The 16,670-nt window shown below is 56.0% G+C and overlaps 7 protein-coding genes across 7 annotated transcripts; 3 read left to right on the top strand and 4 right to left on the bottom strand.

Moving 5' to 3' along the window:
• Positions 1–350: 350 nt before the first annotated feature.
• Positions 351–1,542, bottom strand: EHS24_003957 (uncharacterized protein; the record flags this gene model as incomplete). The annotated part of the gene is made up of 5 exons (XM_028619590.1): positions 351–648; positions 708–1,210; positions 1,266–1,360; positions 1,411–1,450; positions 1,489–1,542. The coding sequence occupies 5 exons, from the start codon at positions 1,540–1,542 to the stop codon at positions 351–353; spliced, it is 990 nt and encodes a 329-aa protein (XP_028472163.1).
• Positions 1,543–2,339: 797 nt separating this feature from the next.
• On the top strand, positions 2,340–2,860 carry EHS24_003956 (uncharacterized protein; the record flags this gene model as incomplete). Its single annotated transcript, XM_028619589.1, has 3 exons — positions 2,340–2,451; positions 2,510–2,625; positions 2,681–2,860. The coding sequence occupies 3 exons, from the start codon at positions 2,340–2,342 to the stop codon at positions 2,858–2,860; spliced, it is 408 nt and encodes a 135-aa protein (XP_028472162.1).
• A 459-nt stretch (positions 2,861–3,319) lies between these two features.
• Positions 3,320–4,366, top strand: EHS24_003955 (uncharacterized protein; the record flags this gene model as incomplete). Its single annotated transcript, XM_028619588.1, has 5 exons — positions 3,320–3,357; positions 3,394–3,473; positions 3,509–3,855; positions 3,894–4,115; positions 4,166–4,366. The coding sequence occupies 5 exons, from the start codon at positions 3,320–3,322 to the stop codon at positions 4,364–4,366; spliced, it is 888 nt and encodes a 295-aa protein (XP_028472161.1).
• Positions 4,367–4,755: 389 nt separating this feature from the next.
• On the bottom strand, positions 4,756–7,457 carry EHS24_003954 (uncharacterized protein; the record flags this gene model as incomplete). Its single annotated transcript, XM_028619587.1, has 17 exons — positions 4,756–4,953; positions 4,992–5,158; positions 5,197–5,316; positions 5,358–5,530; positions 5,568–5,592; positions 5,629–5,670; positions 5,716–5,823; positions 5,865–6,004; positions 6,046–6,065; positions 6,108–6,231; positions 6,268–6,328; positions 6,366–6,541; positions 6,581–6,643; positions 6,686–7,108; positions 7,161–7,294; positions 7,353–7,360; positions 7,412–7,457. 17 exons carry the CDS (start codon positions 7,455–7,457, stop codon positions 4,756–4,758), a joined length of 2,028 nt encoding a protein of 675 aa, XP_028472160.1.
• A 293-nt stretch (positions 7,458–7,750) lies between these two features.
• On the bottom strand, positions 7,751–11,797 carry EHS24_003953 (uncharacterized protein; the record flags this gene model as incomplete). The annotated part of the gene is made up of 9 exons (XM_028619586.1): positions 7,751–7,828; positions 7,887–8,203; positions 8,242–8,302; positions 8,486–9,074; positions 9,639–9,718; positions 9,758–10,104; positions 10,145–10,406; positions 10,448–11,205; positions 11,302–11,797. 9 exons carry the CDS (start codon positions 11,795–11,797, stop codon positions 7,751–7,753), a joined length of 2,988 nt encoding a protein of 995 aa, XP_028472159.1.
• Positions 11,798–12,536: 739 nt separating this feature from the next.
• Positions 12,537–14,130, top strand: EHS24_003952 (uncharacterized protein; the record flags this gene model as incomplete). Its single annotated transcript, XM_028619585.1, has 2 exons — positions 12,537–13,068; positions 13,121–14,130. The coding sequence occupies 2 exons, from the start codon at positions 12,537–12,539 to the stop codon at positions 14,128–14,130; spliced, it is 1,542 nt and encodes a 513-aa protein (XP_028472158.1).
• Positions 14,131–14,280: 150 nt separating this feature from the next.
• EHS24_003951 (uncharacterized protein) lies at positions 14,281–16,643 on the bottom strand (the record flags this gene model as incomplete). Its single annotated transcript, XM_028619584.1, has 13 exons — positions 14,281–14,378; positions 14,422–14,684; positions 14,722–14,902; positions 14,938–15,030; positions 15,066–15,114; positions 15,155–15,249; positions 15,288–15,534; positions 15,573–15,602; positions 15,639–15,800; positions 15,894–15,938; positions 15,979–16,471; positions 16,513–16,590; positions 16,636–16,643. The coding sequence occupies 13 exons, from the start codon at positions 16,641–16,643 to the stop codon at positions 14,281–14,283; spliced, it is 1,842 nt and encodes a 613-aa protein (XP_028472157.1).
• Between the last annotated feature and the right edge of the window lie 27 nt (positions 16,644–16,670).

Genomic DNA, 16,670 nt, shown 5'->3' with positions numbered 1-16,670 from the left:
AAGCGATGGGAGGTATGAGAACGAAGAGGATATTTGAATGATCAATGGTTCTTGGCGTCATGAGTCGGCATCGATTCGGCCCGAACCATGAGGGAGACGGAGTTCACGGGAATACCAACAAGAACACGCCAAGGGGAACACCAAACATACCTCCACTTGGCGGCAGTTAGTGCATACGTGCAACGCAATGGGTTGGGGGAGCAGGGCGGGGTTGTCCACCTATGACGACGTCAACCCTGGCTGCGCGTTCGTGCCCGATCCGATCGATCCGATCGGTAACTTCGACGCAATTCATGGGGAACCAACTTCTTTCAGGCGCGAATACCTACAAGGCCACGTCATTCGTAATACTAAACGTACGTCCAGTCCTCCATCCGAACGCCGTCGTTCGATCCAGCCGACATCAAACGTCCGCCGTCTACGGTTAACCTAGCGTTATTCATGTATCCTCCCGCAGCCGATGCCAGAAGCAGACAAGGCCCGACTATTTCGGTTTCCGCCCCGGCTCTGCCAGCTGGGCTTCGAGCCACAGCCCTTGCTGCTTGAGGGTTGGACTCAATGAGATCACTCAGATCAGGTTTGGCAGAGACTCCGGTCATTTCGGACGGGAAGATACCAGGGAGGATCGTGTTGACCCGTATTTTGAAACTACAAAGCGCATCAGCATGGTGGCCTCAAAGGCGGGGAAAGGGAGGAAAGACACTTACGGTGTAAACCTCGAGGCTAGCAGACTTGCACAATGAAGAGAGGCAGCCTGGTCCTCAGCGATCCGATCGACCCGGCTGAGCTCACCTTGGAAATGGGGTATGACAACGCTCCGACTGTCCTGCTCGATGTCAGCATGAAAGGCAACAAGCGACGAGATGACCTGCCTCTGTAGCATCAATCCCGCGATGGAAGCAATGACGATGACTGTAGGAGCTGTTCCCTTTCGCAGGAGAGGGACCATCCTCGTACTGAAGAAGTAGACACCGTTAACATTAATGGAATAAGTCGACTGGAACTCGTTATCGTCCATTCCCTGCCATAAAAGCTTCTCGACAGCATCGGGATCGTTGTGTTGATTGTCGAACTTTGCAGCCTCTTCTTTCCAGGCTCGATTCACTCCCGCGCAGTTGATCAAAACATCGACATGGTCCTCGAATTTTTCGAGCGCAGTTACGACCTCATCGACCTTGTCTTTAGAGCCGACATCGCCCGCCAGTCTCAACTATTAGCGGAGCAACCCCAGGGCAAGCTCACGGTATGACCTTGCCTCGGCTGACCGCGTTGATCTCGGCTGCCGCAGACTCCAGGACCTGAGCCCTCCTTCCCACAATGTAGACTCTTGCACCGTTGAACGCAAAGCCGCCGGCGATGGCTACGGGAATGTAAGCAAGGACAAAGCGGAAGCCATCCGGAACTACACACCTTTTCCGAGTCCCGAACCTCCGCCCGTCACAACTACAGTCTAAAAACGTGAGCTACAGCTATGCATTAGCGGCTCACCTTGCCCTCTACCGAGAACAGCGAGGACAAGTCAAACGATTCAAGATTGAGCATTGTACATATGTTGGAGTCAGTTTGGAGTGTGTGGGGAGAAGAGAAACGAGGTGCAGTAAACCCGACAGTTCCAAAACCTCACTCGACGAGCGGATCGGATCGGCCATAGGGCTAGACCGACTCTACAATCGGCCCGAACCGACTCAAGGCACGTAGGCTATCTACGCCACCGACACAGTGGGTCTCCACACACGGCTCCACGCAACATGACACGACCCTCGCAACAGAATGGTCTTTGCATTATGTGCGACGACGGAGGTGACGCTGTACATATACTAAATGGTAATGGAAACAAACACAAAATACTCGCACAAACAACAGGATATGGAGGGGTTCTACTTGAGGCGACGCGGGCGGCAGCACGCGACAGGTGGTTGGTGGGCAAGTAGGGTTGCTGGATTGGTGGTCGACGATCTAGCTTGGGCTTGTCGGCGGTGTGCCCACCCACCGCGGGCGGCGGCGGCTGGGTGTATCAGCGACGTCGTGTATGTTATTCAGTGGGGTGATGGGTGGTGGCGACGGCGATGATGCTGGTGACGATGATGATGAACCAATAACAGTACGCGCGGAAGGTGTACGGAGATTCCGTTCGGATGCTTACAAATAATCCCGATACTTGATCATCGGAATGTGGGTTGGTTGTTGAATCTAGGGGACACATTGTGCCGCATCTTGAAATATCAGCAATCTAGATTTTGTCGCCAGACTACATCAGAACCCATGTCGATAGCCAGCCTAGCCGGGACCCACACACCGCCAAGTCCTCACTGATACTTTGACGTGAACGATATCGAGCCATGTCGAACTTGCAATATTTCACTTACCCGGGCTACGGAGAAGAGGCCTTGGAGAAGCACAAGTACTCTCAGGCGGTTCGCATTGGTGATCGGATCGAATGCTCGGGCCAAGGTTAGTTGCGGCCGTTGCGCTGGGCGTCACGTTATGCTGTGCCGGATTGACGAGACAGGCGGGTGGGATCGCGCTACTTCCAAAATCACTGAAGATCTTGGCGCTGAAATCGATCAAGCTTTCGAGAATGTCGATGTTGCCGTCAAAGCTGCGATCGGGAAAGGATGGTCGCAGGTATGTCCACTGTACCCCTCGTTACAACCCAAATGAAAGACCTAACCTTGGCCAGGTTTTCCGCATGACCACGTACCACGTTGTTCTTAACGAAGAGATATACGTCCGAATGAAGATGAACATCGACAAGTGGCTACCGGATCACAAGCCGATATGGACTTGCATTGGCGTAGCAAAGCTTGCCTTCCCAGGGATGAATGTTGAAATCGAAGTCGCTGCGTATGACCCAAAATAGCGAGATGGGTTGCAGGACAGCGAGCACGTAGAGTCGAGGCATGCATGGACTTTGCCCCACGAGTTCCTGCCCATCATCGTCTCACTTGGCCATGGTGCATCGCCTCCATGGGACATCGCCTTCATGGGATTCAACATCCCGACTACTAAGCATGCTGAAGGGCATGTGAAAAGGTGTCTCCTCGTTTCTGTGTTGCGCCGCAGGGTTCCCGCCGGCTGCCAGGATGGGTGAGCCTCCTGCAGGCACAGCCACAGCGTGATTAGAAGTCTCATTGCCCCACACGCGACGCGATCACGGGTTTTCCTACCGGATTCCCCGAGTTGCCGAAGAATTAGGGTGTTTCCGTTCCGTCGGTATCATGCTGCCTGGGCATGCTGTACACCGTCGTTACAACAAAGCTGCACATATATATTTCGGTACGTAGCGTTGGTGATTGACAAGGACCCTCAACCACCCACAATGACCCTCCCCACCACACCAGATGGCAAGGTCATCATGTAAGTTTTCACGCAGCTTGCAGAGTTGATACGAAGCCCCGGGTATTACCCGAGCATTCCAGCTGCCATCGCCGGAATGGCGCTCTTTGGAGCCGTCGCAGTTGCCTTTCTATGGAGTGAGTTCATCGGGTCAATCAACCTGCTGATGCAGACTTCTTCCGGTACGGTCGCCAGCGGTATTTGCTGTGGGTCACTGTTGGTGCAATAATGATGGCACTTGGAATGGCTGTTCGCATCCCGGTCCACAACGATCCGACGTCCATCCCTACCTACTCTGTGTCCACCCTCCTCACTCTGCTCTCGCCCTGCGCATTCATCGCCCAAGATTACTATGTCTTACCAAAACTGGCAGAGTGGGCGGACGCCGACGACTGCTTGTTCCTCCAACCTCGCCTGGTGGGCCGTATCTTCCTCATCTCGGATGCCGTTACCTTTTTCCTGCAAATGTCCGGCTCTGGAATGGGGGCAGTGGCTAGTATGGCTTCCATCGGTGACAAGGTAGATCAAAGACCCAAATCTGCATCAACTGACCTCAGATCGCCCTCATCGGTCTTATCGCCCAACTGGTCTCATTCTCTGTTTTCATTGTCCTACTCGTGTGGTTCGGTTTCCAGGTGTATGTGCATGGCCCCCAGACTAGAGCTGACAGCAGCAAACGACACTACCTGACCAAATGGAATGCTCAAGTGGGCAAAGGGTGGAAGAGAGACTGGCGCGCCGTGTACTGGGCAACGCTGTGGACGTGCCTGGGCCTCATGGTAAGATTGGACTCAACTACGCGCAGAACTGCGCTGACGGCCCAACTCAGGTCCGCTGCGTTTTCCGCGTCATCGAGTTTTCTCAAGGCTATGATGGGCAGCTGCGTACCACCGAATGGTACTTCTACGTGTTTGACTCACTGCCGCTCATCCTGGCTATCAGCGTCTGGGTCTTCATCTGGCCCGAAAAGTACTTCAAGGAAAAACTTTCTCAGGACGCCTACGCACTTGCCACCTCCATGTACCCGTAGATTCCCAGCAGAGCCATAAATTGTCAAAAACGATTGTCGCATACAAATAGATGAATAAATCGTCAGTAGCGCAGCCAGTAGCGCAGCCCACCGGCGGGCAGAGCCCTCCAACAAAAACACACACACAGGCTGGCACTGTAGCTGGAACATGCAGCTGAGTAGCCGTGCATGTGCATGAAATGCCAGTATGTCAAGTGGGAGGCAACAAAGAGTTGCAGACCCTCAACTGTTGCAGAGACAGAGCGGCCGCCTTAGGAACCTGCTATAACCTGCCCGCACTGTCATCACCCTCAACAAGGCCCGCTCACAAGGGAGGGTTACAACATAAGTATAATGCAACACTTTGCGGATGGAGATCAACAGATACTCTTATTCCTACACCGCTTCTGCTACGGCTGCGGCTCAAGCAAGCCAAACAAGCCAAACGAGGACGCCAACTGCTGGTTCCAGAGTTCAGAGAGCATACCCTCAAACTGCTGGGGCATGCCTTCTACGGAAAACAGCGGCGGGGCACCACCACTCGCGTCGGCCGGGAGGAGCGGTGCGTCCTGCGCCGCCAGCTGATCGAACATGGCAAAGTTGAGGATCTGCAGTCAGCAAGTGTGTGCGCGAGGGTCAGACATACGCCGTCCCATCCAGTCGGTGATTCATTGGCTGTACCCGTGCTGGTCGTGGAGAGCAGGTTGTCTACCATCCGAGGTGGTGAAGGCGCCGCACTGTCCGGTAGAAAGCCCTTTCGGCGGGATCGGCGCAAGATGGACCGTAGCTGTTGGGAGAACTGGAACCCGGGACCTGGCATGGCGTCAGCTAAAGAATACGACGGAACTCACAATACGCGAGGAGGTTGCAAAGAAGTGTAACGTCGGAGCCGGCTTGACGCAGGTCTACCTCCTCGGGAAGAAGGCTGACGAGGCGGATGAGGAACCGTGCAGCAAATGCAATGGCGATGTCTGGAACGTTAGCATCCACTTACCGACGGCAGATGACGTACGAGCATCGGTGTTGCCAAACTTCAAGTCCTGTCGGTCGGCATGGACAACTGCATGTACCACCTTGACTGCGGCGTGGAGCGCAACGTGCAAGCATTCTTTTCGGTCCGGGGATAAGAGCAGCACATCCTCGCGTCCTCGAACACCTTGAAGCATGCACGCGTTCGTGAATAGCCTGGTCGGGTTAGTTCCGTAACGTATAATAGACCTACACTGCGTATGCCGCTTGGATGGACACTTCTGTCAGCAGTCGCCGGTTAACAACAAGCTTACCCATCACACGCATCGGGTGCGTCAAGCTGTAGCCACGGTTGCCTGAAGTGAGATCGGCAATGAATGTCGAAGGAGGCTTAGACTCACCCATCTCGTCATGCCAGAACGCCTCGAGGTGATCGACCTGCGAGGTAATGTTCTGGACCACCCCGTGAGCGTCGATGATTCCTGGTCGTCCAAGCCCTTGGAGCGGTACTGTTATCATGTCAGCGAGCTCATTATTTTTGAAGACCTACGCCGGCACAGGAGAAACTCGCACGCGGTCACTAGCCGGCGATCGGTCGGAATAGTGAGTGGGTGTTCGAGGAGAGCTCGAGCGTGTACCAAGGTTTCCTCGACCCTGAACATTAGGCTGCGGCCAAAGTTGAATGACATTCTGGATTGTCAGGTCCTATAAGGTTAGGGAGCACAACATACTCTAGAATGATCTTGCAAATCTATCTCATTAGCATCGTATGCATACGCATATGCGAACTCACCGAAAGCCACACTCTTGCTCCCACCACCAGGCATCGCTCCTCCTCCACCTCGGCGGGGGTCTTGCCACGTCCCATACCGCGCTGGGCCAAAAAGTCAATACAGCGGTGCAGACCCATCTCGGTTCTGACATCAGCTTCGCACCTATTTGGCGTAACTCACGCCAAGGACAATGCATGGCATCCTGGACGCCATGCCGTGTCTCCCCAACACGCCAGGACGACTGAGTGTTAGAGAGCCGCTCAATACACGCAACTCACTCATAGACTGGACCACCTCGATCTTAGACACCGGCGTGAACAGAGTACTCTTGGCTGTCGTTTCGGCATGAGCGCACAGCCGCTTGAGGGCCGCAGTGGGCTCGCGGCTGGCATTCTCAATCTTGGCGCCCACCATCACTATGACGCTGACAGCAAACGGAGAGCGGCGGCGGAGACTGGATGCGTTAAACCTTATCGGAGGAGGCTTCACGTACTCGTCAAATGTATCCGAGGTCGCGTCAAATGATGGGACGTATTGCAGAGAGTTGCCCATGAACCTACATAGCGTCAGCTTACATTTCTGGCACGCGTCAACTCACAAATCGAACAAACGCCGCCCAGTTGCTTCTGAAAACAGGCCCAGTTCCACAGGATCCTCGGTAAGAGGACTTGGAGTGCTTGGCGCCTGGTGATGTCCCGCCGAGTCATCCAGCCTGGCGCGTTTATGTGAATGACGTTTCTGAGGTGAACAATTCGTATCGGCCTGTAGGCGCGCCGTCTCCACGGCCGTTAGCATGTGCCGTAGAGGGGCCATCATGGCGGCGGCTGCAAGAGGGTCCTCATCATCGTCGTTCTCGTCGGGTGACGGCGAGCTGGGCTGATGCGGTCCCAGGGCGGGCGAAAGCGGCCAACTGGCGAGTGGGCTGGCTGCGGGTGGTGGAGGGGTCTCACGGTGGTGTTGCAGTAACATTTCCACACTGTCCTGCAAGCTTTGAACCTGCGCTTCGAGTGCCTGCATGCGTCTGTCCTGTGAGCCCAGGACAAGCATCACCTGATCGCTCAAGCAAGACTCACTCCGTTCCAGGTCCCGAGTCGTTCGCTCGCTTGGTGCTGAGCCCAAACGTGCACTCTCGACCAAGAGCCTGGCAGCGGTTGCATGGTGGATTCTCCTTACCGATGCATCGCGTCTTCATGCGACGGCATGGGTCCTGACAACAAGGTGAGTGAAGAGCACGAGTGGCTCGTTTCTATTGCGACTCGACTCACGCAGGCACCTGCAAGCATCAGACATGATCCAGGCAGGGTGTGTGTGTGTTGCTACTCACGATTTGACAGACGATCCTCTTCGGACTGTTCGACGCCGTTGTTCATAGTTTGTGTCCGAGCAAGGATACTAGTCAAAACACCAAGAGATCAGAGATATCCTTGTTTGCGCCGCGGCCCACGGATGGGGATGAGAGCGACATTACCCCACAGCCCCCACACCACCGGCCCAATGTCGGCATTGATCCGGTGATTAGCAATTGCTGCCGCTCCGGGGCGCCCGTGTCATGCATCGGCTACCTGCATTCATGACAGCCGTCCATCAGCCTGTCCGTACGAGCCCACTTGTGCACACGCTGCACACTTGCACAGGAGAAATTTATCACATGCACAGTACGAATCTACTCGTCTTTCTCGGGATCCAGGGGGAAGCGGCGGGCATGGGCAAGGGGTCGGATACCCTTGAACATTTGGAAGGCCTGGTGGTCGATTAGTTGGTGTTTGCGGTTATCAATGTCTACAGAGCGCACAGCTCACCTGCTCCATGTAACCCATCTGTTCCATCCAGTCGGTAACGGCACTCGGGTCTTCTCGGTTGGGAAAGTTCTTGTCTTGACGAAGCTTCTGAACGCGAATGGCTGTATCTTGTCGACGCTTTAAGAGCTGAGTGCGAGCTGCGGCGGCAGGCAAATTGATCACTCCAGACTCGCTGGGACTGTCGTCCGAGTCTTCCGCAATGGGAGCAGCTGTGGCTCGGAGGAGGTCATGATAATGGTGTCTGATTTTGAGAAAGACCTCATGCTCCCAGTGTGACGCCTTGTGGTACAGGTATGCCAAGTCGAGACAGTAGTTTCCTAGTTGCTCAGCGCTTGGACGCTACTCGCAGACTTACCCGCAACGAACTCGGCTTTTCCACCGCACTGCCTCACAATATCGCTCAGTTTGCTTCCAGGCTGTGAGGTCATCGATCGTTGTGGGCGTCGCTGGTGCGTCTCCCGATCATATGGAATACCCTTAAGGAAGAACTTGGCACACTGCGTCCTTTTGCGGTGGCACAAATCACAGACGCTCGCATCACCATTGAAAGAGAGGGTCTGTGGGGGAATTAGTGTTCTGGAGAGTTCAGTATCACTCACGACAAAAGACGGATACGTCTCCAACACTTTCATAAACTCTGGTGACCAGCGTGAGGAAGAAATACGGCTTTCCTTAATGGCTCGCAGGTGTTCACCCAGCTCGTGCCTTGCTTGCAGGTAGTCGCTGGTGTCTTGATCAACGGCGTGCCCACTGGGACCCAGCACTTCCAGAATAACGAGATAGTGGAATAAGACTTCAAACTTGAACTCGAGCGACTGGCGTGCTGCATGGGTGAACTCGCGGGGCATATCCTCCAGACCGTTGAAGCTGTCGTCGTTGATGTTGTCGTCCTCGACGATGAAGTCTTCATCGGAACTGTGGGGTTCACACAGTGGAGAGCGAGAATCGTCTGGCTCGTCTTCATTTCCTGAATACGTCCTGTTCAGGTGCACTTTGTCCTCCAGCTGACGGAGAAGACGTCGGTGAGGACTTTCAGTGAGGCGTGGGCGGAGGCGCGTCGTGCGCTGGAATCGCTCTGGTTCATCCAAGCGGAGGTCGTCCACTTCATCCTTGTCTGTGCACTCATCGTCGCCATCGTTGTCGTCTTCATCGGGGTCGGGGCGGAGCCTCTTGCGATCCCTGCGGGTCCTGAGGGAGCGCAATCGGTGAGCAGAATGTTGCGTACTCGTGGTGGGGGGTGGTGACGAGTCTTCAGAGTCTGTGGGCAGTATGTATCGCTTCGTCCTCGGCGAAAACAGCTCTATAGTGTCGGTGTCGCTAGAACTCTCCACCATGACGACCACACTGTCGCTGACGGAATCATCGGGCACAACATGCCGACGCTGGGTCGGCCACCGGATGGGCTTGGCGTCGGTCAGTCGAAAGCTTTTGAGCCCCTCAACAGAGGACTCTTCAGAATCGCCCATGGGTGATGAGACGTCTGTGTGTGACTTGAAGGATGGGAAGTGGTATGAGGTTGGCTGAGCGTATCAATATGATGGTGGAATGAGAGCGTTCGAGAGTGCGACAGGTATAGTCTGCAGTGAGAACTGGTGAGCGGTCACTGATGGCTTCCTTCCCATCAGCCCACAGTAAGCGCCCCCCATCACCATGCTGGCATGCCAATCTCGCATCAGCGAGGGATACCCCGTCACAGGCACTGAACACACTACGTGCACGTCACAGTGGTAACATTAAAGCCGATCTTCTCACTCTCCCCCTGAATCGCCTCCGCGGCCACCACCACCAAGGCCACGGGCACGGTTCTCCAAGTCTGTAAACGTCTGAAATGCCTGTATAGGTCAGCACGATGATACAAACCTTCAACCCACCTTGTTCTGGTATCCCTGTTCCTCCATCCACTCTGTCACCGCATTCACATCGCCCTCGCGTGGCAGGTTCGGTTTGCCCCTCAACTTCTGGACGCGCGCGGCTCGGCGCTGCATGTTCCTCCTGCGCCACTCTGAGCGGTTCTGGCGGTCTACTTGACGCTCCGCTGCAGTATCACTGTCGAGATCATCGTCGCGCTCGCTGCCGGAGCTTGCGTCAGACGAGTCGGAGACTGGCACGTCCTTGGCACGCAACAGGTCGTGGTAGTGCTGTCTCACGCGTCGATAGAGCTCGTGTTCCCAGTGCGAGAGGCTGTGGTACAGGCGAGACGAGACGAGGCAGTGCGGGCCTGTGGGTGAGCATCGTGATACCAGTAACAGTACACTCACCCATATTGAAGCGGATCAACAGTCCCTCTTCGTCATGGCCTGGCTCAATTGCCTTCTCGTTGTCGTCGCCGCTGTCGCTCTCGTCGTCGTCGTCGTCCTTCTCATCTTCGTCACTCCCGTCGGTCGAACCCACTGCGGACGTAACCTCGCCGTGCGTCTCGTGGTCGTAAGGAGTACCCTTGAGGTCGACGCCGCACCAACAGTGTTGGTTCCTGCGATTGCACGCGTCGCAGTATGGCTCCTTTTCTGCCAAATCATACACCTGAAGATGTCAGCCTCCTGAAGCCATGTCACAAAACTCACCAGGAACGTCGGGTACTTTTCCAAGGCTGCCACAAACTCTGGCTTCCAGATTTGTCCACGCACTCGACCGTTGCGGATACCTTTGAAGTACGCACGGAGCTCCTGGGCGGGCTTCATGTATTCCTTCTGCTCGCCCTTGAGGGGTAAAATGCCAGGGCCGTGAATGGTAAGGAGGATGAGGTATTGGAAGAACACCTTAAACTTGTACTCCATCGACTGGGCGTAACCGCGGGAGAACTCGGCCGGCATGAGACTGTCATCAAACTCGCCACCGTCGTCTGTGATGAAGCCTTCGCTGTCGTCGATAACGATCGGGCCGTCGTCGACGGTCACGTCGGCCTCCTCATCGTCCTCTTCCTCGGAACCGGACGAGACGATGTTGTTTCGCTTGTTGTGCAGCATGCGGAGCAGGCGTTGGTGAGGAGTCTCGATACGTTGGCGCAGCCGAGTGGATGTTTTGAAGCGTTCTGGTTCGTCCATCTCGAGGTCGTGCTCGTCTTCCTCGGCGGTATCCGCATCTGCTGTGTCTTCATCGTCGGGATCCAGCCGACGCTTCTTCTTCGAAAGCCCCTCGGTTGTGCGAGCGTTACGGATCTCACGGCGGATGCGTGGTACCTCGTCGTCATCCACAATGAAGGAGTCGCTCTGTTCGCCACGTTCCTCTTCCGTCTCAGATTGCGATGCACCTGCACGTTTGCCACGGATGTGTCGGATGCGCCGCTGGGTCTGCGTCTCTGAACGCCGACGGAGACGCGTGGCTGGGGGCGAAGGGGCAGCTGAACTGGAATCATCACTATCGCATAAAACGACGACAGAAGAAGCCGAAGCCGCCCTGGCGCTGCTGCGAGACGCACGTCGAGGAGGAGCGCGCTCTTTGCGCTTCCGGCGAGGTGCCGACGGTGAGGCCGAGACACTCGAACTTGACGAAGCGTTGCGCTTCAAGCGGCTGGTATTTTGGGCTGGTTCGTCGTCTTCGCTGGAGGTCGCGAGATCGACGACTTCGCGGACGACCTGGTCCGACTGGTCCTCGTCGTCGGCAACGATCCGCTTGGTGGTTGGTCGCCACCGGTGAGCTCTCTCGGGACTGAAGCGAATGTTGTTGAGTCCCTCTTCTCCTTCCGACTCGACCGACGGAGTACGGGCCTGTCGCTGATACCTCACTCTGGAAGAGCTCGCCTGGGACGCTGCCTGTGTCGCTCGACCACAGCGCGGGGTGGAGGTCTCCGAGTCGCTCGCCAGCGGTGTTGCTGGACCGGCAGACGACGCAGCAGGTGAGGATACGTCCTGACGTCCGGAGTTGCCGGAGGAGGTAAAGAAGCCCTTGATGGAGGCCTGTCGCTTTGGCGGCATGACGCCGTGGATCGCTTGGAGCTGGACGGTGGTGAATGGCAGAGTAAAATGTTGTTGTTGTGAGAAGTGAACAGACCGCGGCGCGCTGGGTTGCGTCATCTTGGGCTTTTTTGCTTCCGCTCTGTCCCTCTGCCATGACCAGATCTGAGTGTCGGCCCTCTACTCAAAAGGTAGACGTAATCTATGGCAGCGAACGCCATTCGCCAGCCATGCTGTGCCAAGGTGCATCGCTGGCTGCTGCATATCTGTATGTGGAGGATGGACTTCATTAGAAGGACGATTGCGTGGGGTTCGTGGGGTTGCATCGGATCGTCTGCTATCAACTATTCAACGTGGGCTGCCCTCCGAAACGGAGCCGGGGAACGGCCGGATGCTATCCGCCGAACGACCGGTCGCCTTTTATAATGTCCTTTTCCAACCCTCAAGCTTCCCAGGTGTGCCCGGTTACTGCCCTCCCCGCTGGGGAGGCCGTGTGGAGCCCACCCGGGCCCCGTAGCACTGTGCTTGCAATAGCATATAGCTTCCAACATGAGTCCGTATCGGAAGACCAAACGGACGAGGACGGCCGTATCAGATGGTCAGTCAGTCACATGGCTGTTGGTAGCTGCTACTTCCCCGACAAGCACTGTGACTTCCCCGGCCTTGTTGTCAGGTGTCGATGGTCAGCATCGGCGCAGGTGCATATATATATCAAGGCCAGAGATCGGCCTTGCTCCCCCACTCCCTGCCCTTCTCCACCATGCCGTCTTCCATCCTTGAGAGCCTTGACGACGTCCCCACATGGGCGATACTTGCCGGCGGTGCCACCGCCATCCTGTTTGGCATGTACCTCTTCCCATACCTGGTCACCTACTCGTCTCTGCGCGACATTCCTGGCCCCACTTTGGCCAAGTTTTCCCATGTGTGGCTCTTCAAGGTGCAGAAGAGCGGCCATCGCAGCCTAACTGTGGACGAGCTGCACCGCAAACACGGCACGTTCGTGCGGCTCCAGCCCGACCACATCTCAATCGCGGCCGATGCCGCCATTAAGCCGATTTACGGTCACACCGCGGGCCTCGTAAAGTCCAAGTTTTACGACTCGTTTGCAACTGCGGCGCGTAATCTATTCAATGTGCGCAACAAGGCCGACCACACTCGGAAGCGCAAGATGATGGCGCATGGCTTTGCGCTTCGCACGGTTCAGGAGTTTGAGCCTTACATGGCCGAGATTCTCCAGCAGTTTGTCAAGCAATGGGACAGGCTTGTCGACGAGGCTGCAAGCCGGAACATGGGTAAGTGTGATTCTCGGCCGCAGCTGTGAAGTCTGCTGACGTCAAACGTCAGAGCCGTCCTTTGACTCCCTCGAGTGGTTCAACTATGTGGCATTTGACATGATCGGCGACCTTGCTTTTGGCAAGCCTTTCGGCATGGTTGAAGCAGGTGCGGACATTGCCAGACTCCAAGACACCCCAACCTCCAAGCCAGAGTACGCACCGGCTGTTCAGATTATCAACCGCCGGGGTGAAATCGTCTCGACTCTTGCCATCATTCCCGAGTTGATGCCTTGGGCACACTGGATTCCAGACCCTTTCTTTTCAAAGGGTGTCGAAGCCAGAGCGAACCTTACCAGGATTGGCATTGCCAGTGTTCGCGAGCGGCTCACCCACCCACCTACCGACGCGCGTGCGGACCTCCTGTCGCGTCTGCAGCAGGCCAAGGATGACAAGGGCAACCCACTCGGTGCCGACGAGCTTACGGCAGAGGCTCTGGGCCTAATTGTTGGCGGTTCCGATACGACTTCCAACTCGTCGTGTGCCGTCATGTACTACCTCACGAAACACCCTGATGTTCTCCGGCGCCTCAGGGAAGAGCTGGCGGAAGCCATACCAGAGGGGACCGAGGTACCGAGCTGGGAGATGGTCAAGAACCTCCCATACCTAGAAAAGGTGCTCAACGAGACGCATCGCATCCACTCGACCCTCGGGCAAGGTCTGCCCCGCGAAGTCGGTCCCAGCGGTATCACCGTCTGTGGCCGATACTTCCCCCCAGGTGTCACTCTCTCAGTTCCGTCGTACACCATCCACCACGACGAGGATATCTGGGGCCGAGACGCCATGCAGTTCAATCCAGACCGCTGGGACAGTCTCACTCAGCGCCAAAAGGAAGCCTTTATCCCATTTTCGGTTGGCCCACGCGCGTGCATTGGGCGTAATGTGGCCGAGATGGAGATGAAACTCATCCTCGCAACCTGGGCCAACCGCTACGATACGACACTGCGCGAGGAGCTCGTTTGCCACGAGGGTTTCTTCCGCAAACCCAACTCCCTCATGGTTTCCATCAGGCGTCGCCCGTGAACGGGGGATACGTGATAGTAATGTTAGTACAGTCCAAATGTCAGAAGCTTGTGAAGCGTGTCGTGGAAATGCAGAACGTGCCTCCTTCGTGGTGGATGTAACTCAGCCGGGTTGCCGGGATGCATGGCAACAACATGGATACACCCATCATTACGAGCTCCATAAGCCGTTGAGCATTGAATCAATGTCGAATGGCAGTGGAGCTGCGAACCCAAAATCGACGAGTCCAACAATAGGTGGGGCGTATTCTGATCGTTTAGCTTGTCTTGTCATCGGCCACGGATAACTCACCCAGTCTCTGCTTGACATCATCAAAGAAGGCGGCCATGGCGTCCTCGGATGGAGCACTTTGACCCACACGGGCATCGCCGGCCGCGAGGAACGCCTCCACAGTCTCCTTGCACTTGAGTGTGGTGGCTGGAGCGCGGTCATAAGGGTTGACAGCGCCAAAGATGTCCAGGGCCTGAAGAAGACTGGTACGGCTGTCGGGGTTGCCGAACACGTAGTCAATTGCGAGGACGACACATGCGCCGAGGATCCAGCGTTTTACAAAGCTGCCGAGTCAGCTGGAGCATCGCGGTTTGCACCCACTTTGGCCGTATGCGTGTGTTGGTGTTGAACAGGATTAGACCGTTGACGATGCTCCGCGCGCTGTTGACAGCAACCACGCGCGAGAGGTCCGAGTCCGGCTCCTCGTAGCCCTTGAGCAGGTGAGGGCGATGCAGACGGACAAGGCGGTTATGGATGCTCGCACGGATTATGTGGATCATCCCTGGAAATCAGCGTCACAAACGGATGTCAGCTCACAAGCCGACTCCAAAGGTGCGTTCGCGTGGGGCATTTCGTCCAACACCTGACGAAGAGCCTGGTCGTACAGGACCAAGATCTCGTACGGCAATTCTGCAACGTCAGTGATATCCTGCCTAGCAGCCTACCTCCAGCGGCGTGGTACTGCCGGATGACGTTTGCGAACGAGCTTACAGCCTGGTAAAGGTAAGTTCAACGACTCAACCGTCATACACACCCTTGGCAAACTGGCGGTGGTGAGCTCGTATGAAGGCCGAGGAGTCTCGTCTACCCTCGTAAGGTCGACATAGTTTCCAGGAAGCGGAGTAACGACTGCGATGTAAGAGATATGCCTCTTCAGCTCAACTCACCTCCACCCAACCGCCAAATACCGGGACGCTTCTGGATAGTCGTATCCAGGAACGCGAGAAAGTGTATGAGTCGCTTGCAGAGCTCCAGTTGGGCCTTGGGACTCAGGCCTGCGAGGGCGGGATCATCTGTGGGCAACACTGAAGGGTCGTCACCGAGACAGTCGAGCTCCAGCCAGAGTGCAGTGCTGACTGCAAGGTCGATGTGGCGCAAAGCGACGTTCGATTGGTCGGGAGTCTCGCCGAAATGCTGACAGTGAGCTGGGGCATTGCGATAGAGTCTCTCACCACAAGGAATAGAACGTAGAGAAGGGCGACCTGACAGTTAGGGAGACTGTGCACCACATGACTCACCTGAATGTGTCTGATCTGTGGAACGGCCATGTAGTTGGCACTCTCCAAAGCGTCCACGCTTGCCTGGTACAGCGCGTTCGGGATGCGGCTCAACTGTTCAGCCGAGTAATTGGGGAATAGGTACGCCGCCTTGTCAGTCAACTTGGTGGTGAGAGCGGCAATCTGCACAGTCAGAGAAGCGAACACTAACGTCGGACCTGCCATAAAGTAAAGTGCCAACCAACAGTGGTTGGTGCCTGGCTGGAGTCCATGGACTTTGTACAGCTGGTGCAGCTGCTTGAACGTTCCTTCTTCGACGATCTGGTGTGAGCTACTCTCCTCTGGACATGCCTTCACTCACATACCACCCCTTGTGCAACGGGCCGCCAAAGTACTCATTGATCAAGATGGTACCACCGTCGGTATGAGGCATCAGGTCTGCGACGTTGTCGAAGCTGGGGCTGGGTTTCAGACCCATGCCGAGGCCCGTCGTGCAATACCCGTTGGCCGGACTGCTGTCGAAAACATTGCGTGCACCAGGTGCAGGGCCTATTGCTGCAGCTTCCAGGTCGCTCACTGTGTACTCGACGCGACCGACAGACGGATGGTGAGTGGACGACACTGGAGACGCAAATGCCGTCACAGGAGGCACAGACGAAGACGCTGCTCCAGTCGACAGGGCACGTTGGTCAAAACTGGACGCTGATGCTGGGCGAGGAGGATGCTGTAGACTTGGCGATACGAGTGCAGTGTCATGCTGTGCTGAAACCGTAGAGCGTGAGTTGATCAGACCGCGGAGATCGGCGACCTCTTGGCGGAGAGCATCGAGGTCGGTAGCGAGGGCGAACAGTTGCCTAACGGGTGTCAGTACCATCGCAAAAGGTGACGTGCTCACTGTGGTGCGTCCTCCCAGACGCAGTCTTCGGGCTTGCCGCGCTTGACACATGCGTCGCATGGCGTCTGCCCGAGTGCACTGCACTGTTGTGAGTCAGCACATTGCATTTGAATGAAAGGGTACGGGAACATGCCTTTGTCTTCCTCCGCTTGCATTCG

Source organism: Apiotrichum porosum (genome assembly GCF_003942205.1).
Source record: "Apiotrichum porosum strain DSM 27194 chromosome Unknown scaffold_19, whole genome shotgun sequence".
NCBI lineage: Eukaryota > Fungi > Basidiomycota > Tremellomycetes > Trichosporonales > Trichosporonaceae > Apiotrichum > Apiotrichum porosum.
The sequence above is the reverse complement of the archived record's forward strand: the minus strand, read 5'-3'. Positions and strand labels throughout refer to the sequence as shown.